Here is a 26,291-nt window from a genome sequence, read left to right as displayed (position 1 = left end):
GCCAGGGCTGATGGAGCGAGGACCCACATCCGACCCTGCCCAGGTTCTGCTCCTGCCCCAGCCAAAACCTTGTTGGTGTTCCTGAAGAAATGACATTTGAGGTGGGTCTTCGTGGAATACTAGGGAGCTTCAGGGAGTATATGTTCCAAGCGCTTTCCATGGGGCCCTTCACCAACCCACAAAGGGGCCCGGCTCCCCCTTGCTCCAGGGAACTGTCCGGGCACCATGCTGAGGCCACCCTGTCACCCCTCCAGGCTGCCCCCCGCCCATTCTCCTCTCCCCTGCAGTATCACTTTTTTTTTTATCTTAAATTTTTTTTTTTTTAAAGATAACTGGTAAGGGGATCTTAACCCTTGACTTGGTGTCGTCGGCACCACGCTCTCCCGAGTGAGCCACGGGCCATCCCTATATAGGGATCCGAACCTGTGGCCTTGGTGTTATCAGCACCACACTCTCCCAAGTGAGCCACGGGCCATCCCTATATGGGATCCGAACCCGTGGCCTTGGTGTTGTCGGCACCACGCTCTCCCGAGTGAGCCACGGGCCGGCCGGCCCTTGGATCTTAAATTTTTAAATAAATGTTTTCTCTTTATCCCACTTCCCCTCCAGCCACTGTCCCCATTCCTTGGCTCCCTTTTGTGGCAGACCCCTCAAAAGTGTGGTCCAGATTCTGCTGTTACCCACTGTTTCTGCTTGAATCACAATGGTCAGCCCCTGTGCCAATGAAGTCAAAGTCACTGGTGACCCCTGGGCACTAAACCCAATGGCAGCTCTCAGGCCCCCACTCCCAATTCACTTTTTCCACTGGCCCCGGGCCCCGGCTCCCTGGTTTCCCTCCCTCTCCCTGGTCATCCCCTCTCTTCTCTAGCCCCTCCCGCTCCTGGGGTCATCTCATCCAGGGCCAGGGCTCTAAACACTGCCTTGATGCGGATGACACCCTAACTCCCACATCCAGCTCAGACCACAGCCCCAAACGGCACACTCCCACGTCCTCTGCCGACTCACAGCCCCCTCCCCTCGATAGGCCAACACGGAGCCCCTGGTTCTCCTTTGAAAACCTGCTCCTTCCCCAGCCACCCCTTCTCAGCTACGGCAGCTCCTTAGGCAGGGGCTCGGGGCAAACACCCTGGGTGAGTCTAGGTTGGCTCTCTCAGCCCACGCCCACCCTTGAGGACAGCCCATCAGCTCTTCCTTACGGAGATGTGCAGAATCCACCCCCTGGCACCCTCCACTGCCCCCCATCCAGACCACGTCACTTCTCATCTGGACCACAGCAGAAGCCTCTCTGTGCAGGCTGAACCCTGGGTCCCTCATCAGCCAGAGGACCATTCTAGAACCCAAGGCAAGTCAGAACCCTGCAATGGATCCCACTGCACACAGCACAGAAGCCAACGTGCTCGCAATCCACGTGTCCTTTGCTTACACATCACAGGCATCCTGTTGTCTCTGCCTCCCCCAAACACGCACATGCACTGCAGTGCCAGCCACAAAGGAGCAGGCAACGTTGTGGGCTGAGCATCGCCAACACCGGGCGTAGAACCTGCACATAATAAGTGCTCAATAAATGTTTGTCAGGTTAAGCAAGGTTGCCCGTTTCACGGCCCATAGCCATTTCAAATGTCCAGGCCATGGCACAGGTGGCGGCCAGCTCAGGGACCAGACTCCCTCGTCTGGGAGACTCTCAGGGGTCCCAACCTCTGGCACATGGCAGTTGGAACGGCTTTCTCAGGACTCAGCTGCCACTTCCAGCCCTTCTGGGGCTGCCCCTCTCTCCAGGCTCAACTTTGCCCCCTCGCCCCGCTGTGCACCCTGTGCCCCCCGCATCAAGCCTTCTCAGTTTTCTAAACACTCCAAGCTTGGACTCAGCGCTAAGCCACTGTCCAGGCTGTTCCCCCTGCCAGGCCATCCTCCCCACACCTGCCCAATCCGTGCCCTTCCTGAGTACTCGCTGAGGCATCACCTCCCGACAGGCCTGCCTCCCAAACCCGACCCGAGCCAGCCCGGCTCAGCCTCGTGAGGCGGAACTGTCGCCCTGCCTCTCCGAGGCGCTGGGAGGCTGCGGGCAGCCTGCGCTGGGGACGTGCAGAGCGGTCGCTGCGTGGCGAGTGAGCGGTCGTCCCATGGCCCCCAGCCCGAGCTGCTTTCTCTGGAGGAGGAAGTCCCAGGGCTCCAGGCTTCCTCGGGTTTCTGTTTCCTCGCCCAGCCCGAAGGGCAATTTGCCCACGTTCCCTGGAACCAGGAAGCTCCCCCGCCCTCAAGCCAAATACAAAAGCTAGATCCCGTCGGTTCTGCTCTGCCCGTTGTTCCCACCACCAAGGGAGGCCCTGTCGGGCGCTGGAGGGAGAGTGGTAAGTAAGCAGCCCCTTCTGCCCTCCCCATGAGCTCCAGGACCTCTGGCCTCTGGGCAGTTTGGGGATGCTCACCCCACCCCCTCCTGCGTCTTCACCCTCCAATCCCTGCCCAAAGACCCCAGGAGGAGTGAGATGATGGTCTAACCTCTTAGCCAGGTAGGCAAGAAGCAGCCAGGCCCAGGAGCCTAACAGGTTGGTCCTGGGGAGTGCGGAACCTCTTGGGGACAGTCCCTCCCCCTCCCCCATGAGTCCTGAGTCTGACACACCCTGAGACAGCTGCCACCCAACCCCACCCCTTCCCCAGGCCAGTCCTCTGTGCGATACTTCTAGGAAACCCTGGGTGGATCTGCCTGGGCGCTGGGCCCTCGGTGTGGCCCCACCCTCCCCACATGGCCCAGGGAGGCCAGGGTGCCCGTTCTGGAAACTGAGTTTGGCAGAGGACCTGGAGCACACCCTCCTCAGATCCAAGTACATCTCCCTCTCACCGTTTGGACTGGGATCTTCCTTAAACACCGTCATGTGCCTACGCTCTGACACGGGGTGGGCATGGCCCACCACTGTGGTGCCTTCAAATCACCCACCAGCAGGCCTTGGGCTACCTGGCTCTGCCCCTCAACTGCCAGGACTTTGGCCTGCTCTCACCGGGCACCTCAGGAGGGGCTCCACCATGTCTGCCCCACTCTATCTCGGGACCTTCCATCCCTTGCAGTTTTCCGCTCTGTTTAGCTGTGGTTAGCACATGGCACAGGGGACATTGGCTGTGACATTTGGACCTGTGGCTGGCTCTTGCCTGGGCTGCAGGGTTGGTGGGTGGGGCGGGAGTCCTGAAGGAGCATCTGGTTACTTAACAACAGTCCCCATTGGAGAACAGCTCAGGGGAGTCTGTGTGCTCCTGGGGGCTCCAGCAGGAATGGCGGTGGAGGGCCACGTGTACCTTGTACCATGCATCTCTGGTGGCCCTAGCCAAGCGTGTGGGACATGGCGGGCAGGGAGAAACGAGGAAAAGCTGGCATCGCATTAGCTCCCAGCAGCCTCCAGGTCGGTGGAAGGAGGTGGGGAGGGGCCCAGGAGCTGTTCCCAGAGAAGCTCCTGCCTCCCTGCCCCTCCTCTGGGTCTCTGTGCAGACCCTTGGCAGGTGGCAGGCCCGGCAATGCCCCCAGTCCCCCCTAAAGCCCACTCCCCCACTCTCCTCCCCTTCTCCCCCCGCCACGCTGCCCCTCCCCGTGCCCAGAATGGACACCCTGTGCTGCCCGAGGGGTCGGAGTCCTCGCCTCCCGCGACCCTGGCCCAGGACAGGATAGAAGCGGCAAAAGGCGGGGCGCGGGGGGCGGGGCGGGCAGGGGGCGTGGCCTGGGTGGGCGGGGCGGGGGGCGTGCCGGGCTCGGCCAATGAGAACGCAGGGCGCGGGCGAGCGCTCCCGGACCGCGCTTTCGGCGACCGCGGGGCCGAGGGAGGGGGCCGAGCCTCAGACGGAGGGTCCCCGTCCCTGGCCACCCCGAAAGGGTGGGGCCGAAGCTCACCCTGGGAGGGCGAGTGTGCCAGGTCACCCCGGGAGGGCGGGGCCGGAACTCAACCAGGAAGGCGATGGTGCCAGGTCACACCGAAAAGGCGGGCTGGAGCTCACCCTAGAATGGAAGGTGTCCCAGGTCACCCCAGGAGGGCTCACTCCTGGGACCGTGCCCAAGTTCACCCCTGCCCCTCATCCCTGAATCCCCGCGCGGAGTCCAGCCTCTGCCCAGCGAGGTGCCCCGACGTGCTTGCTGGGGCTGCCGGCTCCCCCAGCCTCCCCGCACCTCCGGATGGGAGGGGGCGGCAGTGCACAGCTCCCAGCCCTCTGCACTATCACCCCGCCCTGCCCGCCCCAAAGGCCTCAGTGCAGCTGCAAAACCTGGTTCCTGCCCGTTGGAGGTGGGGTGGCGGGAGGCCTAGCTGCCCTGCCTGGGGGAGCAGGAAGACTGAGCTGCACACACCGCTCCAGAAGCCCTTCGTGCTCTGGATGGAGGTCCCAGAGAAAAGTAGGCCTTCCCTTGACAGCGGCCTGTGTTGGGGGAGGGTGCACAGGGACACAAGTCAGCTCAGTGCCCACAGGAGGCACTGACCTGAGCTGCAGTCAGTAGCCACTCCGTGTCTGTTTCACTCCAAAAACGTGACCTGGTGCCTCCCTGTGTGAGGCACCTGGGGCACTGTGCCTGGTGCACCGTGTGTGGGGTGTCCCAGTCTCCTCTCCCACGGAGGCTGTGTGCCCAGGACCAAGGGGCTGTCAGATGTGGAGGGGGAGGGCCACCTGACACGTTCTCCGAGGTCGAGGTGGCTGGAATGCCCACAGGCCAGCTCCTCCAAGCAAGGTCAGGCCGGGTGTGCCTGCCTCCGGCCTGGTGACTCAGCACCTGTGCCCAGATCAACAGGACTTTTGCCCTCTGCTCCACCAGCCTACTCTTTGGATCTCTCCCAGTCTCCCTGCAGCGCCTGCCCAGGATGCATGGTCTCAGGGCCCCCGAGAGCCAGGGCCACTTCCCCAGCAGGATGGCCACGCTGAGCCGGCCCTGGCTTCTTCTGCTTACCTACGTGCTGGCTGCCCTGGAGCTCACCTGCCTCTTCATGCAGTTTTCCACTGTGCCCGTGAGTAACACCCCACCCACAGGCAGCCTGCACCAGCAACCTGCCCTCACTGTTCCTCCTGCTTTCTATCTGGGCGGTAGCAGGGGACAGGGGAGGGACTCAATGCTGCCAGGGCCCCTCCCAGTTGGGGCCCACAACAAGCTTGAGCCGAGCAAGTTAAGGGACCCAGGGACTCTGCCTCTTGATCCCCCCATCAGCACATCCCAGGCTCTGGCTGCACCGACGGCCCTGGGGAGAAGCTGCAAGGAGCCCCCCAGCCCCTGCTGCCCCCAGCCTCCAGTGCAGCATCCCTGCACCTGGCCACCCCAGCTGGTCCTCTGCCTCCCACCTGGGGCCTTTACCCTGTGGACCCCCTGCCTCTACACCTGCTCAGCTCGTGTCCTGGCTGCACTCAAGCCTCTGCTCAGGTCACTCTCTTGGAGAGGCCTTCCCTACATCTGCCTGGCACCTAAGTGTCACTTCACCTTTGTCCCCTCCTGCTCCTCAGCTTCTTTGCCCAGCTTGCCACACCCAGCACCCTATTCCATGTGTATTTGGTCATCTTCTCCCCCACCAGAACATGAGGGCAGGGGGCTTGATCTGGCAGCTTCTCTGGCCAAATGGCCTGGCTCACGACAGTCTTTCTTGGCCACCCAGTGCCCCCCCATTCCCCACCCCACCCCCCATTTCTTCACCTTTTCCCTTGTTTCTTCATTCAATGAACCTCTGTGGGAGCAGCTCACAGGGTCTCACCCTCTGGGGCAACAACCCAGGAGGGTTTGGAAGAACCCAGAGCCCCGGAGGTTCTGTTCTCTCTGCTCTGTGTGGGGCCGTGGCATCGGCTGCTGGCCACTTTTAAAAGTTCTCCTGGAGACCCTGGTGAGCAGCCAGGGCCCAGGCTTGCTGAGATGATCTGCTGGTGTTGGCTCCAGGCAGGGTAGGGGCCACGGCAGGGCTGGTGCCCACTCGGAGTGAGGTCCCCGATGTGGTCAGTAGGCTGGGCCCACAGTGGCCCTAACTGAGGCCAGCCCCCCACTCGCATTATCCCCAGGATCTGAGACTCGAGACACTTGGGAACAAAGTTACCCATCACCCAGAAGCACAGGCAGAGGCAGGGCCAACATGGGGTCTTTCATGTTTGCTCCCTGGGAAGCCCAGCTTGGGCTCAGACACTGCCCGCTCCTCTCGGCCCTCACAGCCTGCGTAAAGTGGGCATTGGCCTTAGTCACCATTCCAGGCATGGCAGGGGCTCCCAGCCAAACGGTGAGCCCCAGGACCTCCTCCCCACCAGGCCTCTCAAGCCAGCGCACTCCCACCAAATGGCCTGGGGTCAAGTCCTGTGTTTCCTTCATCCTAAAAATGGCTATTAACTGTCCCTCCCTGATAGGGTTGTCTTGGGAGGCCTGAGTGGACAGTTAAAGCCCTCAGAACCGTGGACCACAGGGCAGGGTGCGAATGCGTCTGCCGCCCCAGCATTTATCCAACAAAGCCGTGCTGAGCGCCTGGGGCAGACCCTGTTCTCAGAACCTGGAGCAGAGCAGAGTGCAAAACAGACTAAACAACATGCCCCTTGGAGCTGGCAGGCGAGTGTGCATGGTGTGAGGGCGACAACCACCCACAGGAAACATAACACACGGTTAGATGTACAGTGGGAAAAGCAGCGGTAGGGAGGGAAGGGGACTGAGCACCTGAGGATGGGCAGGGTTTGGGGGTCAGGAAACCTCACGGAGAGGGTGACACTGGAGCAAAGGCTTGAAGGGAGCGGGAGAGGTACAGCCAGTGCAAAGGCCCTGGGATCGCAGGAGACCAGTGCAGCTGGAGGGGAGGGACTGGAGCAGAGAAGGGCTGAGGTCACAGAGGGGCCATGCCCCCCGGTGCTCACAGATCCAATGGGGGCAGCTGTGGAGGAGGCGAGAAGTGGCTGGAATCGGCATTGTTGCTGATGGATGGATGGGATGTGAGTGTGAGAGAAAGAGGGGACAGAGATGACTCTGAGGATTTGAAAGGACAGAGGCATCAGCAATGGAGAAGAGGCAGCTTCAGGAGGAGCCGGTTGGTCTTTGGGGGAAGACGGAGCCCGGTTCTGAATGTGCCGAGTTCAAGATGATTTCAGACGCTGAGTGGAGAGCTGAGGGGGGCGGATGCACGGCAGTTCAGGACAGAGGTCGTGGGGCTGCGTCTCTCCAGGACACCACAGCTTGGAGGTGCTCATCGGGGTGGGTTTCCCTGGAGTGAAGGGAAGCTTGGAGGTCGGGGTGAGCAGGAGGAACCAGCAGGTGACCCAAGACAGTCCAGAGCAGACAAGGGTCAGGGAGGAGGCGGGGGAGCCAGGGAGGCAGGTGCCACTCAAGTGGGAGTGTGCCAGAGCCGACTGCTGGAGGCCAGCGGTGACCTCGGGGAAGGCAGGAGGAGCACATGCTTTGGTGGCCGTGGCAAGAGGAGAAGAAGAGGTGGAATCCGAGGAGGCAGCGCGCTCTGCACAGGTGGCTGGAGGGAGGGGTCAGGAGAAGGCGAGAAGTAACAGGACAAGGGCAGGCACAAGTGGGAGCCCTCCCCCAGGAGGGGACCGTGGAGAGAGGGGGCAGGGAGAAGCTTTGGAGGAGAGGCTGGGATGTGACGCAGGCAGCGAGGGTGACTCAGGTAGGTGAGACAGGTGGGCAGGCGGGCAGGTGTGGGGATGGGACGTTCAGCATCGTCACAGCAGCAGGGGTGGGGCGGGGTGGGGATGGAAGGAGGAGGCAGGGGCTTGCAGGAAGAGACAAGTGGGATAGAGTGGGATCTCGGACTCGCTAGGGGAATTCAGGATTGTCCGGTCAAGTTCACAGACAGAGAGGCTCTGGGGGGACGGGGGCGTGGTCCTGGCTCCCCCAGCCCAAAGGGAGTTGGATGAAGCTGAAGGAGGCAGGAGAGTCTGTGGGGTGGGACGGAGATTAGGGGATTACTGGTGGCCCTTGGGACTTCATCTTCACTGGGGAGGGGCAGTGCAGACCAGCCAGGTGAGTGGGAGAGAGGCGAGTGGGATCTCAGGTGAGCTTAGGGAGTGGTCCAGGGGAAGGTGCGGAGGCAGTGCCGTAGTGTCTGCCTGGGGCAGCTGCCGTAACAAAGTGCCACGTGCTGGGGCTGGGAGCCACAGGAGTGCACTGTCTCACAGCTCTGGAGGCACAAGTCCAAGATCAAGGGGTGGCAGGGCCATGCTCTCTCTGAACCCCGTGGGGGAGGATCCTCCCTGCCTCCTCCAGCTCCCGGTAGCCCGGGCGTTCCTTGGCCTGTGGCCACATCACTCCAGTCTCTGCCTCCAATATCACGTGTTTTTTCCTGTGTCTTCCTTCTTCAAGTCTTTGTGTACAAAATTCCCTTTCTAATAAGGACACCAGTCGCATGGGATCAGAGCCCGCTCTAACGCCCTCACTTTACCTTGATTATCTCCATAAAGACATTATTTCCAAATACAGTCACATTCCAAGGTACTGGGGCTCAGGACTCCAACATATGAATTTGGAGGGACACAATCCAGTCCAGAATAAGTGGGAGAGTCAAGAACTCAGAGGCCCGCATGAGGGAAAGAGCAGCTCCGGGGCTATTGAAGTCACAGAGGAATCGGGCAGGACAAGGTGGGGGCCTGAGGTCCCCAGGACTCCTCAAGTTCTCTGGAATAGTCACAGCCCTGTTACCCCCCTGACGGGCATCCTCACAAGGTAGGCTGAGGGGCTGGGGGCCTCCCGCGGCAGACAGTGTCCTGCTGGGCAATGGACCCTCTTCTGGAAGTCGTTAAGGTGCCTGGGACAATCTCTTACTGGCCAGGAAAATGCCTCAGTCTTCCCCATGAAGCTTTAAGTGAGTGAAGACGAAGTCGTGGGGGTCAACGCTTCTGTGTGCCCATGGAGGTGCACCCACAGAGGGGAAGGGGGCCACAGCTGCCTGTACAGCACTGCCACCCTGAGAGGACACGGTGGCTCCTACCTAAGAGAGGAGGAGGACAGTGCCCCGGGGAAGCAGAGCCTGGGCCCCCTGTTCCCTCCCACCCCCTGCCCTCTGAGGTCCCTGGATTCCAGGCCCTCGGGTCCTTCCCAGGCCCTTCCCATGAGCACCCTTCTGTGTTTCAGTATCTGTCCCGGAGACTGGGCCTGGACTCTGTCGCCTTTGGCTACCTGCAAACGATCTTCGGCGTGCTTCAGCTGCTGGGCGGGCCGGTGTTTGGCAGGTACGGTGGGGAGGGAAGTTTGAGGGGGCCTCGCCCCACAGGGACCCGGGCCCACCCCTCGGAGGCCATGGGCTGTGTCCTGCCGGGTTCCTTGCCCTCGCACTGGGCCCCACAAGGGTGGTGGCACTCCCGTTGCACAGACAGGCAAATCAAGGAGAGCTTTGGCCCCTTGTGGGCCTCTCGGGGGTCCCAGCCCATGATTTCCACTAATTCTGGTTTGTGGTCAGAGAGGCTTTAACTGGTGAAAATCTCATGGCTGTAAATGCCTAGTCCCACGGAGCTGGAGTCCCACCGTCAACTTGTACTAAAATGGCAATTCTGGGGACCGGGACCCGCGGGGACTCAGGCAGGAGCTCCAGGGACTGTGTGGGGTCCCCAGCACGGACAGAGCGGCACCGGGTGGCGGGCAGGGGTCAGATCTCCGGAGTAACCTTTGCGCAGAAGAGAAAGCGTTGCGCACGCCGAGAACGGCGGGGCCTGGAACGCGGACGGGGACACAAGCGGAGCTATCGGACTCGGCCCGGGAAACGCTTTCTGTGACACACACATCCTTCTTTGTCCCGTCGTGCGGACCGTCCCCCGGGTCACACACCCCCCAGCTCCCCGCAGCTGCGCCTGCGCACTCCCCGGGGAAACTGAGGTCCGCACCAGCCTCCCTGACCCGGCCCCCGGCCCCCAGGTTCGCGGACCAGCGCGGGGCGCGCGCGGCGCTCACGCTGTCCTTCCTGGCGGCCTCGACGCTCTACCTGCTGCTGGCGGCGTCCTGCAGCCCGGCCCTGCCCGGCGTCCCGCTGCTCTTCGCCTCGCGCCTGCCCGCCGCGCTCATGCACACGCTGCCGGGTAGGGCCGGGGGCGGTGTGGGGGGCGGGGTCTGTGGGGGGCGGGGGCGGGGTCTGGGGGGCGGGGCGGGGTCTGTGGGGGCGGGGTCTGTGGGGGCGGGGCGGGTCTGTGGGGGCGGGGGCGGGGTCTGTGGGGGGCGGGGGGGCGGGGTCGGCGCGCTCAGCCTCGTCCCCCACCCCCAGCGGCCCAGATGGTCATCACCGACCTCTCTGCGCCCGAGGAGCGGCCCGCGGCCCTGGGCCGGCTCGGCCTCTGCTTCGGGGTCGGCATCATCCTCGGCTCCCTGCTCGGCGGGACCCTGAGCACCGCGTGGGGGTGAGTGGCCCGGGTGGGGACCCGGGCGGGGGGGGGTCGGTGCGGCCGGCGGGGGATACCGGTCAGGACGGCCGCTGCTGCGCTCCGGGCCTCGGTTTCCCCAGCTGCACGCCTCGCGGGCTGGGTCCGGTGCAGCGCGGCCAGCAGGGGGCGCCGTCGCCCCGCGCTGAGGCCTCCGGCCCGGCCCGGCCCGCGCCCGGGGCTGGCGGGTGCATCTCGGCTTCTGCGGTGCCTGCTGGGGCTGGAGGACCCGCGCGGCCGGGCCCTGGGGGCGGAGTCCCGGGATGCCAGGACGGGGCCGACATCTGGGGCCCTGCTGTGGGCCAGGGGCGCCCTGCGATGCGGGCGCTGCGGGCGGCAGGACCCCGAGGTCCGCGGGTGCCCACAGCGGACCACCTGGGGAGCGGAGCCGGGAGGCCCCTCTGGATGCCCTGTGGTCCCCGCACTCCTGCCTGCGCTCAGCTCCGTTTTCGGAACTGGGATTGGGGACAGTCCTTTTCCAGCTGCCCCTGGAGACCCCAGGGAGGGGAGCGGTGGCCGGCGGCTCTTTGACTGGGGCTTGTACTGGGGGCTCCAGGGGAGGGAGGATTGGAGGACGGTGGGTCTGGGGCCTCCTGCTGTCAGACTCCCCGTGGCTCAGTTTCCTCACCTCTGAGATGTGAATCCTGCTCGCAGCTCGCATGCTCGTGGGGAGCTTAGGTGAACTGCTGCATGCAACGTGAAGGCCTCGGTCCCCTGCCCCCAGCTTTGCACACTCCCGTCTTCCCAGGTCCCGTCCTGCAGGATTCAGATCCCGCTCAGTACCGAGAGAGACCCACACGTGGTCTCTAGGGTTGACCCATTCCAGGTCTCCTGCACCGTCCCCCTGCAGTGGTGTAGACGGAGTCATCTACACCAGAGGTTCCGGGTGTGCCTCTGAGTCAGAGAGCTTAACCTTGGACCCGGCACACCTGGACCTGAAGGGGGACCTCACTTCCAAGGCTGGGAGTGCAGCCCCCATTTGGCTCCACCCCCCGTTCCTGACCCGAAACTCCCAGCGCCCACTGGAGTCAGCTTTCCTCATAAGAGGGGACTTGCCCAGCCCTTTCAATCAGGCCCTGACCCGAGGCTCCATGCCAGCTGGGGGACCACCCACCCTCCACAGTCCTGTGTGAGCCACCCTGAGGCTCCATTCCATTGGAGGTGCCACTTGGTGTGGGACGGGCAACTCTGTGGACACCAGTCTCTCCGATCTTTGATGACCCAATGCCAGTCCCTGGGCTTTACTACCCAGGTACTGCAGCCCAGCCTCCCCAAGTGGCCCCAGACAAGCCCCAACAGTGGCGGAGGCAGCTGGGGGAAGGCTGAGCCCTGGCGATCTAGGCAAGGGGAGTCCTCACAACATTTCTGTCACATGTCTCTGCTGATGGCTGTGAGCAGAGGAGTGGAGGCTGGGAGGTTGGCGGGGGGCAGTTCATTTACTCCCTGATGTTTATCTGTCGTCTAATAAGTGCCCCTGAGATTCTAGCTTCTGGGATGCAGTGACGAGACAGGCCACGTCCCTTGGATGCAGTGAGTACGATATATATTCATTCCTGTAATGTCAGGTTGAACTACATGGTGTAAAAAGTAAGGATCGGGGAAGCAGGATCAGGGACTAGACAGACAGGGCCTCTCTGAGGAAGTGACATTTGAACAGAGACCTGAAGCAGGTGACCGGGAGGCAAAGAAATGGCACATGCACAGGCCCTGCAGCCTGGGGCCGTCGTCAGCAGGGCAGTGTGTTGAGCGTGGGGTGAGCAGCACCACAGGGAGGGCCATGGGGCGGCTACTGCAGGGAGAGCAGGGTGGCCATGGTGGCGAGGGCAGAGGGCAGATTCTGGCTTGGTTTTGCCAACAGGTGGGATGCCAAGGCCCCTGACTCTGGGCGGGCCCTGGGGGAGCCCAGCAGCCTTGCGCTGAGGTCTGAGCAGGCTGGGTGCCATCGAGGGTGCTGTGGAAAAAGGAAGGACAACCTGGAGAGAGCGCATCCTGCCAGCTGAGGGCATGTGGTTCACAGAGGGCAGGGACCCCTCGTGCCTGTGCTTTCAAGTAAGCCGAGGCTGGCAGTGACCGAGGATGTGTAGCAGGGAGGTCATCTCCGGATCTGGGCAGGGCTGCAGAAGCCTGGTTCAAGAGACAGTGGGGAGAGCAGAGGGGAAGTTAGCGAGGGCTGTGATGGGCAGCAGAGGCGGGTGCAGGTGGGCTCTGTTCAAGGTGGAAGAGCCCATGGGAAGGACCCCAGGGAGAGGGCAGGGCTGGCTGACGGGTGTGAGTGGCACATTGCTGGAGGGTGTCCCTGGATGGGGACATCAGAGCGCCCGTGGAGGGGCAGCCCAGATGGGCAGCAGGGGCAGCTCACTCTCAGGGCCAGGTGGGTGGAGGAGACGGATGGGGAGCCAGCGTGTGGGGGGCCGTGCCACTGAGGGCCCTTGTCTCCCCAGGGTGGCTAGAGTGAGGACGGGCGTGAAGAGGGCACAGGGAGGACGGTCGGGCACTAGCAGGTGGCCATGCTGCGTGCAGGGCCCTCACAGGTGGGTTCACCACTGGTCCAGCCCTGCTTCTTTACCTCGCCAGGTTTTCTCACCTGTAAGATGGGTCCCTCAGCCCTCACTGACTCACGGGGATGCTGAGGGGTGGCGGGCAGACAGGAGCGAGCTCAGCCTGCAGCCTCCCTGCCGGCCTCCCCTATCTGCCTTTGTCTCCTTCCCACCAGCCTCCAAGATGGCTGTCACCCCTGCCCACACCTTCTAGAACATTCCATGAGCTTCCCTGCCTCCTTTCATCCCAAGATCTGAGGTGCTTTATAACTGTGACATTTATATACAGTAAGGCCAACCTGGACGTTTTCTCTGATGAGTGGGGAAACTGAGGCCCAGGAAAGGGTGTAATTCCCCCATAGTGTTCCCAGTCCCCATCCATGGCCCAGGGCTGGGAGCTGTGCAGAGTTGGGGTGGGAGACTTTCTCAGGGTCTTCACATCACACCCAAGACACAGGGGTAGTGGAAGGGCCCTTGTGGCTAGAGCTGACCCTGCAGGCCTCTAGCTGGCACCCAGAATGCTGGGAGGGGCATGGGAGGGTGACCTTGTGGCTCTGCGTTTGTGCCACCCAGATGGGGCAGGAGGAGGCGCACTCGGTCGCACTCCAAGCCGTGCCATCTGCAGCGTCCACACAGCCGCAGGTGTGCTCGCCCAGGGCGCGGGGGCCTGAGTACTGGTCGTGCTTATGGTCCTGACCCCCATCCCCTCATGGAGAACATGGGAGGCAGGCTCCAGGACCCAGTGCCCCTGTCCGCTGTGAGGCCCAGCCATGCCCCACCCCTAGCCGCCCAGGCAGCAGTGGAGGAGGTGGACTTGGCATCCGCTGCCGGCCACAGAAACAGGCACTGGTGTAACTGGTTTGGGTCCAGCTTCTGGAGCTCAGGGTTGGGAGGTCCAGCTGTCTGCAGAGGCCTCGGGCCCTGAGTCACTCAGCACACACCAACGGACCCAGACAAAGACCCCTGCCTCATGGGGTTTACCTTCCCCGGGTGCACAAACAGCTGCCCCTAGGCAATACGCACGAGATGGGCCACACCGTCCAGCTGTGCAGAGGCCCCGCGGCCAGGACGTCCTGGCTTCTTCCAGGAAAAGGAAGGGGCCAGGGTGTCTGGAACCAAGTGAGGCAGAAAGGGTTGGAGGGGGCTGGGCAGCACGGGGGCTCTGCCTTTGCCCCAGGTGTCCCACTACTAGGCGCTGAGCAGAGGGCTGGTGGCTCCATGGTGACCTCTGTAATGTGTCCCCGCTGTGAGGACAGTGAACTCGGAGCAGGTGCAGGTGTGGGGTCTGGTGGGCGGCAAGGCTGCAGTAGGGCATGGGAGGGGGTGGTGAGGAGGCCAGGCCTAGGGAGGGTCAGCTCGGCGCTCAGGGAGGCTCAGACCTGAGATCCATTGTGAAGGTGGAGCCAGTGGGATTTGCTGAAGATGGACATGGGGCGTGAAGGACGCAGGGAGTGGGGAAGCACCCCAAAGTCTTTGGCCTGAGCGGCTGGAGGAATAGAGACGCCACCACTGAGATGGGGGCCTCTGCAGGGCGAGCGATTTGCAGGGGTGGAGGGGACCAGGAGTTAGTGCTTGACGTGTTGAGTCTGAGTTGCCAACAGACCAAGTTCAATGCTGAGGGGCACCTTGACGTGGATCTGGGGTCAGGGAGGAGGCCCAGGCTATGTGTGAATAAATCCCAGCTGTCAACCTGACTGCGTGAAGTGGGGATCAGCAAATCCAGGTGCTGCCTGTGTTTGTGAGTGAAGTTTTATTGGCACACAGCCTTACCCATTCACTTATATGTAGTCTGTGGCAGCCTTCGTGCTATGGCCACAGACTGTGTGGGGCTAGGACTGCTTAGACCCAAGCAGGACAGTCCTGATGAGGGGGCGTTTCACCTCCAAGGGAGAGGGATTTCCCTGATCCCCACGGTTGGGGTTGGAGGAGACCCACCGTCCTCTCTGGGATGCAGTCAGTCCCAGCAAAGGCTGCAAGTCCCAGGCTCTCAGCCCCCGGGTGGGCTCTGTCCCCCTGGAGGCAGCTGAGATTTGAACTGACTCCAACCAGGACTAGGGAGAATTTGAGAGTGAGACTGGGGGAGCATCCGGCCACAGGCCCTGGCGCACAGGCAGCTACCGCCTGTGCTGAGAGTGGGCAGTGAGCTGCCCTCATGGAGTCCTGGGTGACTCAGCATACCTCAGCTGCGTACCTTATCTGGTTCCTGAGGCCTCGGAATGTGGGCCTCGGACGTCATCTGGGGCCCCTCAGTCTGGGCGAGGGAACGGGAGCCTCGCCCTGCTCACAGAAGGTTTCCACCCCCATGCCAGGCAGCTGCCCCTGGAAGTGAATGAGCAGACGTGGGGGCTGCCTGCAGGGCTCTGGGACAGGAGTGACCCGCAGGGCCATCCAAGTGGCCTGCCTCCCACCCCGCTGCTCACCGAGGCTGGGCCTCGCGCCCACCTCTGGGAAGAGCAGAAGGCACTGGGGTGTTCTGAGAGCTGGGACGCACAGGGACAGGGCACCTGTGGCTGAGAGTGACATGGCTGAGGGGGACCATCTCGAGAAGTCACTGTGGCATGAGAGATTGGGTCAAATGGTGTCCCAGGCTGAGGGATGAGCCCAAGCAAAGGCCCCGGGCAGGAAGGAGGTTGTGGTTTGGTTGGAGGCCTGTGTAGTCAGGAAGTGGGGGGACCACGTGCTGCGGGACACAGGGGCTGGGAAGGGTTAGGCCACAGAGAGCTTTAGGCCCTTTTTCTAGGGCTCTGGAAGCCAGAGGGAAGCTGAGTCAGGAGCGGCCCCACAAAATTTCCATTTTCAGACATGGTTCTAGCCACAGCATCCCGGGATGTGGAATGCGAAGGCAGGGTGACTTCTCCCGAGCCCCGGGCTGGACATCCAGTGACTCTCGGGATCTGTGGGAGCGCTGGCCGCCTGGTGGTCCTGAAGCCCAGCCCCCTCCCCGCCCCATTGTGAGCCAGATGTCACTGGAAGCTGGCTCTCAGATGACCCCAGCCTGTCCCCCAGGTGGACAGGAGAGGGGTGCACAGCCTCGGAGCCCCACCTGTGGGTTAGCTCCTGGTGGCAGAGTGTCCTCAGCCATGCACCATCACCTCTTGGAGCCTCATAGCAAGTGGGGAGGGCAGCCAGCGTGGTGAGGAATTGTCACCTTAGAGCCAGGCAGGAGACAGGTTTGGGTGGAGGAGACAAAGGTGTCGAGTCCCGGCAGCTGACTGGGCCACCGCCTTCCAGATAAGTCAGCAAGCCCAGGCCCTGGAGGTCAGGGTGAAAGGTCGCATTTGTGTCTGCTGTGACCGCCTGCCCATGCTGTGGGCTGCCGCTTCCCAAGGTCTCTCTGGGCAGTGGGCAGGGCAGGATGCAGGTGGCAGTGGGGGCGGGGAGAGGGCTGGACTCCAGGACAGCCAGGCGGCCAGCGCTCCCACAGATCAGGGGGTGTCCCAGAGGGAGGACATGTCGGGACCCCAGTCCTCATGTGCTTGTGAGGAAGTGAGGCCACCCAGTGAGGTAGCCACGGCAGAGTGACAGAGGGTCAGGTCCCCCAAGTCCTGCCCAGGGCCCTCTCAATGGCTCGACACGTCTGTCCATCCAGCCTCCTGTCTATTCATTCAACCAAAAGGAAGTGGGGGTGGAGGTAAAGATAAACTGAACTGTCCCTGCGCTCGCAGTCCTGGCTCCATTTGTACAAAGTGTTGAATGAGACAACGGTTGGAGCTCCATGTGGGGTGGGGCTGCATCTCGGCAGCTCCTGAGGAGGAGGCACCAGTAGTAGGAGGGGCCCCTGGGGAGCCACCCAAGCTGTGCATCAGGGCGCAGAGCTGAGGGGACTCCCAGCTGAGGAGCCCCGCGGGCGGAGGCCCAGCTCAGGCTGCCCTGGCCAATCCTGTGCATTCCAGCTTCCTTTCTGGTGTTTTGTTCTGGGGACTGAAGACAGTTCTGAGCGCGGAGGACACCTCAGGCCTCCCCAGGCAGCTGGCTTATGGGGCCCTGGGAGATTGGGGGCCCTGAGTCTCTCCCAGGCCCTCCAGGCCCCCAGCCCCAGGCTCTGCTGTTCCCCAGGGCAGCGCTGGCCTTTGGTTCACTGGCCACCCCTCAAGGGATGGGCAAGATCAGGGGAGAAGGGGCCTGGTCCACTGCCACCCACCCTTGCTTGTCACCAGTGTCCCAAAATAGCCATCTAAGTGGGCGCCTCTGCTCTGTGTTGCCAGGGCATCTGGCAAAAAGAAGGCTGGTTTTGTCGTCTCCCAGCCAGGCCTTAAGCACTGACGTGTGGCCTCTGCCAGAGTCCAGGAGAAAGGGCCCTTCTCTCTGGGGCTGGCCGCTGGGGGCAGGGTGTTCCCACGTCACACATCAGCCAGAGGAGGGGGCTGCAGAACCTGCACCCAGACTTGTCCCTCCCCTGGGCCCAGCAGAGGCCTCACTTGGGGCCAGAACCCTCAGACCCTCCCTGCCTGCCAGTCAGTGGAAGGGTCCACTCATGGAGCCCTGGCAGCCAGAAAGCCCGAATACTCAGCCTCCTGGGCGGTGGGAGAGGGGGGCAGAGCTGCCCAGGTGGGCAGGGAGGGGGGGGCCAGCAGCCCAGGCAGGTGGGGCGAGTGCCAGCCCTGCGGCCCGTGACATGTTTGAGCCCGGGCGGTCCCAGCCTGAGAAATGAGGGAGCCAAGGCCAGGCCTGCCTGTTGTCCTGACCCCAGTGACTTCCCTGTGTCCCTCCCCGCTTGGGACTTCCTTCCGGAGCTCTGACGAGGACATGTGTGTGCGCGGCTGTACAGGGCCAGGGCAAGGCCTTTCCTCGAGCTCCCTGGGGGCTCTGGCAGGGTCAGGGCAGGGCCTCGGCTGTCCATGTGAGTGGCTCACACATTTATTCTGTCATCTTATGGCCACTGGGGTTTCGCCTCAGGCTCCAACCCAGGCTCACCGTCCTCAGGGGCTGAATACTGGCTGTCCGAAGAGCACGTGCTCAGCCCAGGGTCCCAGAGGACAGGGTGCTGGCCGGGGATGGGGGGGGTAGCTTACCAAGAAGGGCCCTTGCAGGATGTCTAGGAGTTTGCTCGACTGCCGAGGGGAAGGGTGGTCCAGCTGTGCACAGGCCTGGAGGCCAGCCCCCCAGTGCCTGTGTCCCCAGGTGGCAAGGCCTGCCTGCTCCTTCTGGAGGGCCGCACTGGAGTGTCCATTTGGTGACACGTGGCGGGAACCACATCCTCAGAAGTGAAAGCTGAGGGGGAGCCAGTCGCGGGTGGGTGGGAGGGAAGGCAGCTGGAAGGTCGCATCTGGGGGCCTCTCAGGGCTCCGGGTTCCCCAGCCAAAGCCCTCCCAGGCCCAGCAGGCACCACCTCCTCTAGAAAATGGGAGGGGGCTCCTGCAGGTAGGGGAGGCGGTTTCCAAGGGCCCACTAAGTGCTGCCTGTCTTCATCTGTGACAGGGAGGTGGTATGACCCCCCCATTACACAGTGGGGGTCTCCAGGTCTCTGAAACCTCCTCCCCGGAGACATGCACACCCACAGTCTTATCCTTTGGGGCCTTCCCTGCACCTCAGCAGACTGGGAGATGACCGTCCCCTGCGAGGATGATTGAGGCCTTAGTATGACTGAAAAGACAGGGGGCACGCTGCGGGGGTACCCCGTGCCACTGAGACTGTTGCCTTCAGGATCCAGTACCCGGCCATCGTGGCTCTCGTGGCCAACCTCCTGGGAGCTGTCCTCAGCTTCACCTGCATCCCTGCCAGCACCAAAGAGGCCAGCACCAGTGCCCAGGCTGCCCCGCCAGGTAAGCCCCGCCAGGGGTGGCCCCGGACGCTCGGTCAGTGTGAGGCGGAGCTCCCGTCAGCTGGCACCTGAGCAGGCCAGGCCTGCTGGAGCGCCCCACTAGCGCTGTCCTCCTCGGGCCTCGTCGTGAGTGTCCCCAGGCCACACGTATTGGAGGATCAGGGCCTCCATCGCTCCTTGCCCAGGTCCAGGCCAGTCACCTGGGAGCATAGGTGCTGTGTCTCCTGAGCACCTCCAGGAATTCCAGGGCCTGAGGGAAGTCGGTGGGCATGTGACGAGCTGCCCAGTGCTCACCCAGGGGCCGGGAGCATTGTCAGGGCTGTCCCACAGGCGGACAACAAAGCCAGAGCTGGGTGCAAGGGGGCCCCTCTCCCCTGGCCAGTGCGTCTGAGGTGCAGCGATGCCTGCAGCCATGGCAGCCAGGCGAGGCCGGGTAGGGCGCTGGGGCCGGGGCCCCTAGTGGTCTAACTGGGCTCTCTGGCGCCCCAGGCGGGCCCAAGGCCAGCGTGTTTGACCTGCAGGCCATCAGCCGCCTGCTGCTGCTGCCAGAAGTCCTGCCAGTGTTCCTCATCAAGGTCATCTCCAGCTTCCCCTCGGGTGAGTCCGAGCTGCCCACTCCACGGGCATCTGGAGCCCCGGGTGGCTGAGGGTTCTGGGCCCCAGGGACAGAGCCTGTGGTCAGCGCCTGGCCCCTCTCCTGCCCTGCTGGGCTCCAAGGTTGCCCTCTGTTCACGTCTCGTCACATCCTTCTCGGAGAGGGGGCAGCCATGGTTCATGCAGATGTGGTCCCACAGGCGAGGAGGGAGGAGACAGAAACAGTGTCCTCCAGGGCCGGCCAGTCAGCTCAGTTGGTTAGAACGCAGCCTGATGACCCCAAGGTCTTGGGTTCAGATCCCTGCACTGGCCAGCCACCCCCACCCCACCCAAAAAAGTCTTCCTGCCTCCCTCCCGACCCTCCCAATCAGCACATCAGGGCCGTTGCGGAAGCAAGAAAGGGGTCCCTGTGTCACTGGGAGAGGGCCTGGCTTGGAGACCCGTGCACACCTCACATTCAGTCTGCCATGTCCCTGGGGTCTCCGAGTCCTCTGGGGACAGTCTGGGAGGCAGACAGAAGTGTGAAACAGGCGTCTAGAGACATTCGTCCCAGCCATCTGGCGAACGGCGCCCGAGGGCATCACTGACCATGGTCCAGCCCGAACGTGGCTTTGCCCAGTAGCAACCCCCATCACTCCGAAACCCAGTCCGGGGTCCTCTAGCCAGGCTGCCAAGGAGCAGGACAGAACAGACCAGTGAGACCCCGTCCCTCCCCTCAGCAGAAAGTTCCACCACTTGTGCAGAACCTGCCAAGCCTGCGGCCGGGCAGAGGGGCTGCCGAGCCCAGGCCTGGCCAGGCCCCACCCGCTGGCCCACCCACCCACCTGGGCCAGCTCTTCCGGTTGCAGTAACTGAAACTGAGCCACCACATTTCATAAGAGGGGTCTTGGGCCAAATCCTCCCACGTGGTCAGCCCGGCCTCTCCTGGCACCTTCTGGCTCACAGTCTACAGCTTAGCGACCCCCAGAGGAGGCAGAATCCCAGAGAAGGGTCTCCCTGGTCACGTAGGTGAGATGGGGGTGGGCGCGGCCACATGGGGTGGAGCCCAAGCCCTGACGCCCCGCCCTGCAGGGCTTTTCATGGTCATGTTCTCCATCATCTCCATGGAGTTCTTCCGGCTGGAGGCCGCCCAGGCCGGCTACCTCATGTCCTTCCTCGGGATCCTGCAGATGGTGAGCATTGCTGGCGTGCTGGGGGCAGGGGCGGGGTCTCCTGCGTGCTCGCAGCGTGGCTGACTCGGTTTCTTAGGGGCACGCGTGCCTCCTCAGCTCCACTTTCTCTGGTCACCTGCACAGGTGGCTTGGGCCCCCGTGCCCCCTGACCACTCCTCCTACTCTTCCCTCCCAGCAGGCAGCTCTGCCGCCCCTGCCCGAGGCCCAAGCCCCCACACAGGGGTCTGCACTCAGGCCCTGCATGGCCCCAGGCCTCAGTGTCAGGGCCCATCCGCCCACCCAGGGGCCTGGGGTCCCGTCCGAGCGGGGAGTCTGCAGCACACCGGGGTGGCTCATGCGTGCTGGTCGGGAGGTCCCCTGCCGCAGTTTGACATGGGGGTGTCCCGCCTGCCAGCTCCCCAGGCCCACCAGCTCCCTGTCCAGGGCCAGCCATCCTCTAGCCCGGCTCCTTCTGGGCATCTGGACTAGACCCTGGGGTGGCAGGGACAGATGGCGACGTGCCGCCGCCACCCAGGACATCTGCCTGACAGCTGGAGCACAGGAGGGGCTATTCTTGGGACCCGCTGGGCAGTGGGGGAAGGGGCTTTCGACCTCGCCGGAAGTGTGTGGCATTCCTGGTAACTCTGAGCCATCTGCTCCCTGTGCCTCCAAGCCCAGGACTGGACCCTGGCGCTAAAATAGCCACTCCTGGGAGGGGCCGGCGCCATACCATAGGCAGGGAGGGCCTCTGCTCTGTGGGCCGGGTGGGCCCCCGTGCTGGGGGAGGAGGTAAACAGAACACAGCAGCACGGAGGGCAGGGAGGGCCTCTGCTCTGTGGGCCGGGTGGGCCCCCGGGCTGGGGGAGGAGGTAAACAGAACACAGCAGCACGGATGATCGTCCAAGTTGGGGCCACGGGAGCCTGTTCTAAACGGGCTGCTCCTGCCGCCTGGGGGCGCACACTCAGTCCGGCCCAGACCTGCAGACCCTCAAGACCCTCAGGGACAGACACTGCAGCCCCCGGCCTGTGCTGGGGGAGGGGTTGGGCCTGCCCTGCTGCAGTGGGACCCTTCCCGGGGTGGTGACCGACACCGTGGGGGGAACTGAGCCTCGGGGAGCAGCAGGGATAGGGGAAGGAACCCGGGCAAGTCCTGGGGACCCCAACACAGCGGAGGAGGGCAGGGGAGGGGGGCCCCCAAGGAGTGGGTGCACCAGAGCCCCAGGCCCCAAGCCCAGCCAGGGCTGGGGCCTGAGCTGCATCTGCGACCTCTGTGGGTGGAGGGCAGGGGGTGGGGGCTGGGTTTGTGTCTGCCAAGCACCTCCCCAGCCACAGTCAGGGTGGGGGTGATCACTGAGGGTCCCCAAGAGGCAACTCCCAACCTGGTCCCCACAGCTGGTTCCCCAGCAAACCATATCCTGTCCCACCTTGAGGTGCAGCCAGCTGCAGCCTGATTCCCAAGGGGGCCACAGAGTCCCTGCCCAGCTCCCAGTGGAGGGGGGAGTTATTGGGGTGAGGGCTGGGGGGAGTGGCAGCCCAGATGGTCCTAACCTATGGGACGCAGGTCATCGCCTCAGTGGGCTTGCAGAACTCTGTCCTTGAAGACCCTCCTGCAGGAGCCCCCATGGTGGCCCAGCCACTCTGGCCTCACCTACGCTGCCCCTGGGCACTAGTCATTGAGAGAGCATGCGGGAGGGGGCCAACACGGAGCTGCTGGGGTTACTGAGTGCCTGCCACCCCAGGTATGGTCACCGCTGTGATGGCGAGTTTCCATTCCACTGGAGGAGACACACCCCCCACCAACACACCTGCGAAGTGCCAGGGGTCACACGCCCAGCAGAAGAGATTAAAAGGACTTTAGCATATGGAAGGCACTATATTAGGTGGGGCAGTGGGAGGGGCTCCTTTGACTTGGAGGTGAGGGAACCAAGGGGACACTGTGGCAGGGGGGTGGGGAGCTGCAAGTACAAACAAAGGCCCTGAGGTGGGGACATTTTGGGGACCTGCGGAGCTGAGCCAGGCAGGGGAAAGGACCAGACTTGGAGGACACTTATGGGGGAGGGTGGTCTCCAGGGCCACGAAGGACCAGATTTACTCAAAGTGGGGTGGGGGCTGCAGGAGGAGTCTGAGCAGAGGCAAGACCCCTCTGGCCCTGGCTGCTGTGTAGCGGAGGGGACGAGGGGAGGGGAAGCCTTAGGTGGCCTCGGACCATTCGGGAGAGGTGGAGGGACAGATGAGGAGGGGCAGAGGCTGTCCACTTTGTTAGCTCCAGGCTCATGTGACAGTCTGTAAGGCACGTTCACTCTTTTTTTAAGGTAATGGGAAAATTGAAACGCAATACTGATACGTTAAGACCTTGGTCTTGGTGTTTGTGCGAAATGCCGAGGTCTGGATTTAAATCTTTTGTGGTTTTGTGATTTCCTCAAGTGTATTGTGCTGAGTCAGGTTTGTCAAATAGATCTTCCTTTAAAAAGAAAAAAAAATTCTGAGATAAAGCCACCGTGAAAGGAGGGTTTTTAAAAGGACGTTTATGGTTCTGGTTGGAAACCAGGCAGGAAGTGGGGACAGTGGTTGTTGGGCCTGTTCTGCAGGGCTGCACCTGCCCCAGGACAGGGGCTCCAGCCCAGCAGGCTGACCCCAGCCGCCCTCCAGCTCATGCCCCAGGCCTGTGGCCGGCTCTCGGCTCTCGGCTCTCCCCTCCCTGGGGTGTTTGGGCCCCTGAGCACTTCCTGCCTGGTGGAGGAGGTGAGATGCCAGATAGGGAGCCTCGCCCGTGGCCTGGGAGCGGCCTGTGGGCTGGGCCTGTCCCACTGAGTCATGTCCCTGGTGTCCCTGGTATGGCTCTTCCGCCCTCATGGGAAGGAAACCCCATCTCCCCAGGGACCTTGGAGCCTGAGTACCATGGGGCCTAGACTTCTGCCCTGGATGTGGTTGCTACTGGGGGGTTGGGGGTACCCCCAAGGGCTGCAGATGACAAGAGTCCTTCTCTGCGGAGCATCTGGAGGTGGCCCAGCAGTGGGAGGGCTGGCCACAGTCCAGACCCCCTCCCCCACGTCCACACCCTCACCCTTGCCTAGGTCACCCAGGGCCTGGTCATCGGACGGCTCAGCAGCCGCTTCCCAGAGGAAGTGCTGGTCCGGGCCAGCGTGCTGGTCTTCATCGTGGTGGGACTGGCCATGGTGAGAACGCCCCCCTTGGGCTGCCCCCAACAAAGAGGGGGTCCCAGGCATGCTCCCCTGAACCCCTGCACGTGGGCATAGCTGCTCAGGCCTGCCTGGAGCCCAGTTTGTGCTTGAGCCCCTGGGCCTGCCTCAGGCCGTGTCACATTGGGCCCCAGCCCCTCCACCCCCACCCAGAGCCACCTCTGTCGGGCGAGCGGCCAGGGTGGAAGGGAACGGGCAGGACCTCAGGGATGGGCCCCGCGTGAGCCGCACAGCCCCCGCTCAGCTCAGCCACTCCCGCCCCGCCAGGCGCTGATGTCCAACGTGTTCCACTTCTGCCTCCTGGTGCCCGGCCTGGTCTTCAGCATGGGCACCCTCAACGTGGTCACCGACAGCATGCTGACCAAGGCCGTCGCAGCCTCAGACACCGGTGAGGGGCAGGCCCTCCTCCCTGGGAAGCAGGTGTCTGAGTGGGGGGTGGGCAGCCCGAGGGCCCAGGTGAGAATCCTGCCCACCGCCCGGCCCAGCACCAGCCCCCTGCTGACCAGTCCGGGGTCAGGCCGGGAGGATGGCAGGAGAGCTTCCCGGAGGTGGCGTCTGGCTCAGCTCTGGCAGCGCACCAGGCAGCGGACAGCTGAGCAAAGGCGCAGATTTCAAAGGTGCCAGCAGAGGCCAGTTAGGAAGACAGCCCAGGGAGCCAGAGAAACGGGAGAGGGGCAGACGGGGGGAGCACACGAGGGCCTTGCCTGCCAGCCTGGGAGGCTGAAGGGGGCTTCTGTCCCCTCCCCCAACCCACATAAGTGCTCAGGTGCTTCCTAAACGAATGAGTGAGTGAATGAATGCACGCAGCTAGGAAGCTCCCGGGCCACCCTAGGAGACACGGAGCCCCACAAGACATAACCACCGCAGCTCCCACTCTGGACCCAACTTTCTTTCTTGAGGCCTAGGAGAGTCCCCCCCATCGAGATTGGGGGTCCATTGGTTCCTGTCCCCTGCCCTGCCCAGGCACAGTGCAGGTGCGCGCTGTGAGCTCTGTGGGCTCCTACGGGCTGGCTGAGCCAAAGGACTCCCAGCAGCAGGGCCAGGAGGCTCAGGGTCTGGCTGACCCTCCACCCACCTGCCTGCCTGGGAGAAGCAGACCAAGGGCTAGAGGCCTGGAAGGGGCAGACCTGTTCTCAGGGCTTCCCTGGGGCCTCCAAGGCCTTCCAGGACTATGTCTCCATGGTGCTAGGACAGCAGGTCCCTGCATGAGCTGGGCCAGGCTGGGCCAGGAAGCCTTCCTGGAGGAGGTGGGCTGGCACTTTGGAGATGCCAGGAGAGGGAGCAGAGGAGTAAGGCCTGGAGAGATGATGGCAGTAGGAGGAGGCCCAGGCCACCAGGGCCACGTCATGCCTGAGGCACCACCCTCAGCTTGGAAGGAGCCAGGACCTGGTTCCCAGCACCAGCCTGGGAACCCGACCCGCAGAGGGGGCGGTAATTGCTCCCTGGTGTCTGCAGGGCGTGTGGGCAGTGGGAGAGGCTGCTCTCAAATCCCCACCTCCACCGGGCCCTGAGCCTGGGTGGGGCCTCACCAGGCCTCTTCCAGCTGAGCAGGCCCTGGATCTCCGACACCCAGAGGCCTGGGCTCTGAAGCTAGGGACCCACTCTGGGTAGTTGGGACCAGAGCTCGCCACCCTCAGGAGCTGGGCATCGGGCAGAGGGTGTCTCCCACCTTGAGTCCTGGGGGGCTTTCACTTAGTGAATACCCCCCCACGTTGTCCGAGTGTTGACAACAACCACACATGTGCATGTGTACTCTGGGGACAGCTGACTGGAGAGCTGTGGAGACCTGGGCTGTTGGGTAAAAGTGCTGAGGCTCAGGCGGGGGCAGCCAGGTGAGCCTGGGAAGTGGGTTCACTCTCATCGCTGGGGCTGCAGGAGGCAGGTGGGAGGCCCTACCTGTTCTCCCAGAATCCCCTCCCCAGCCCCATGGGGGCATTTCAAGGAGTCCATAGGAGGGCTGTGGGGGATGGGTGTCTGGAGAAAGAGCTGATGGCCAGGGGGGATATGGGGGTGTCACGCCCACAGTGAGCCCTGGCCCCAGAAGCCCATTGTGGCTCAGAGGACCCTGGCCAGGTCCCCCCTTCCCCCAATCACCAGCCCTGAGTGGCGGGCACAGACCTGGGAAAGAGCTGAGAGCCAGCTCCCCAATGGATGTCCTGAGCAGGAGGTTCCTGGCCCCAGGCACAGGTGCCATCTCCCTGGCAGGCCTGGGAGGGTGGGGCTACTGTCTGTGACCTGCGGTCCCTTCCCAGGCTCCTCCTGAGCTTGGGAACTTTCTGGAGCGGGGAGAAGGTTCAGCCCCAGATCCAGGAAGCACCCTGTGCTGCCCCTGCGTGGCTGGGTGGTCCTCAGAGAGCAGACCCTGCATTTCACTCCAAAGGTCTGGGCAGGAATGGGGGGCCTGGAAGTTAGGGGAAGGCAGGTGGAGAGACCCAGTGGGTGTTTGGGGGACTACCTCACACCGGGCTGTGTCCAGGAAGTGGGCGGCCTGCAGAGGGACCTGCCCGGGGCTGACTCTGGTCTCCACCCTGCAGGGACCATGCTGGGCCTCTGTGCCTCTGTGCAGCCGCTGACCCGCACCTTCGGGCCCACCCTGGGCGGCCTCCTGTACCGCAGCTTCGGCGTCCCCGTCTTCGGCCACGTGCAGGTTGCCGTCAACATCCTTGTCCTGCTGCTGCTGTGGAGAAAGCCTATTCCCCGGAGGAAGGACAAAAGCTGGTGA

At 63.3% G+C, this 26,291-nt stretch overlaps 1 protein-coding gene across 1 annotated transcript; it reads left to right on the top strand.

Moving 5' to 3' along the window:
* Positions 1-2,313: 2,313 nt before the first annotated feature.
* On the top strand, positions 2,314-26,291 carry SLC22A18 (solute carrier family 22 member 18). Its single transcript, XM_063095192.1, has 11 exons — positions 2,314-2,348; positions 4,804-4,970; positions 9,053-9,150; positions 9,830-9,990; positions 10,173-10,305; positions 18,507-18,625; positions 19,114-19,221; positions 20,290-20,390; positions 23,444-23,545; positions 23,837-23,957; positions 26,104-26,291. Exons 2-11 carry the CDS (start codon positions 4,827-4,829, stop codon positions 26,289-26,291), a joined length of 1,275 nt encoding a protein of 424 aa, XP_062951262.1. The 5' UTR covers positions 2,314-2,348; positions 4,804-4,826.

The sequence above is a fragment of the Cynocephalus volans genome, chromosome 4 (genome assembly GCF_027409185.1).
Source record: "Cynocephalus volans isolate mCynVol1 chromosome 4, mCynVol1.pri, whole genome shotgun sequence".
Lineage (NCBI taxonomy): Eukaryota > Metazoa > Chordata > Mammalia > Dermoptera > Cynocephalidae > Cynocephalus > Cynocephalus volans.
This window is presented reverse-complemented; position numbering and strand designations above follow the sequence as displayed.

Bases quoted from the DNA above. Each gene is read 5' to 3' on its own strand.
- SLC22A18 (XM_063095192.1), top strand. From the start codon at position 4,827: ATGCATGGTCTCAGGGCCCCCGAGAGCCAGGGCCACTTCCCCAGCAGG. The intron at 19,222-20,289 runs GTGAGTCCGAGC...CCCGCCCTGCAG, and splicing joins CATCTCCAGCTTCCCCTCGG to GGCTTTTCATGGTCATGTTC. The intron at 20,391-23,443 runs GTGAGCATTGCT...ACCCTTGCCTAG, and splicing joins TCCTCGGGATCCTGCAGATG to GTCACCCAGGGCCTGGTCAT.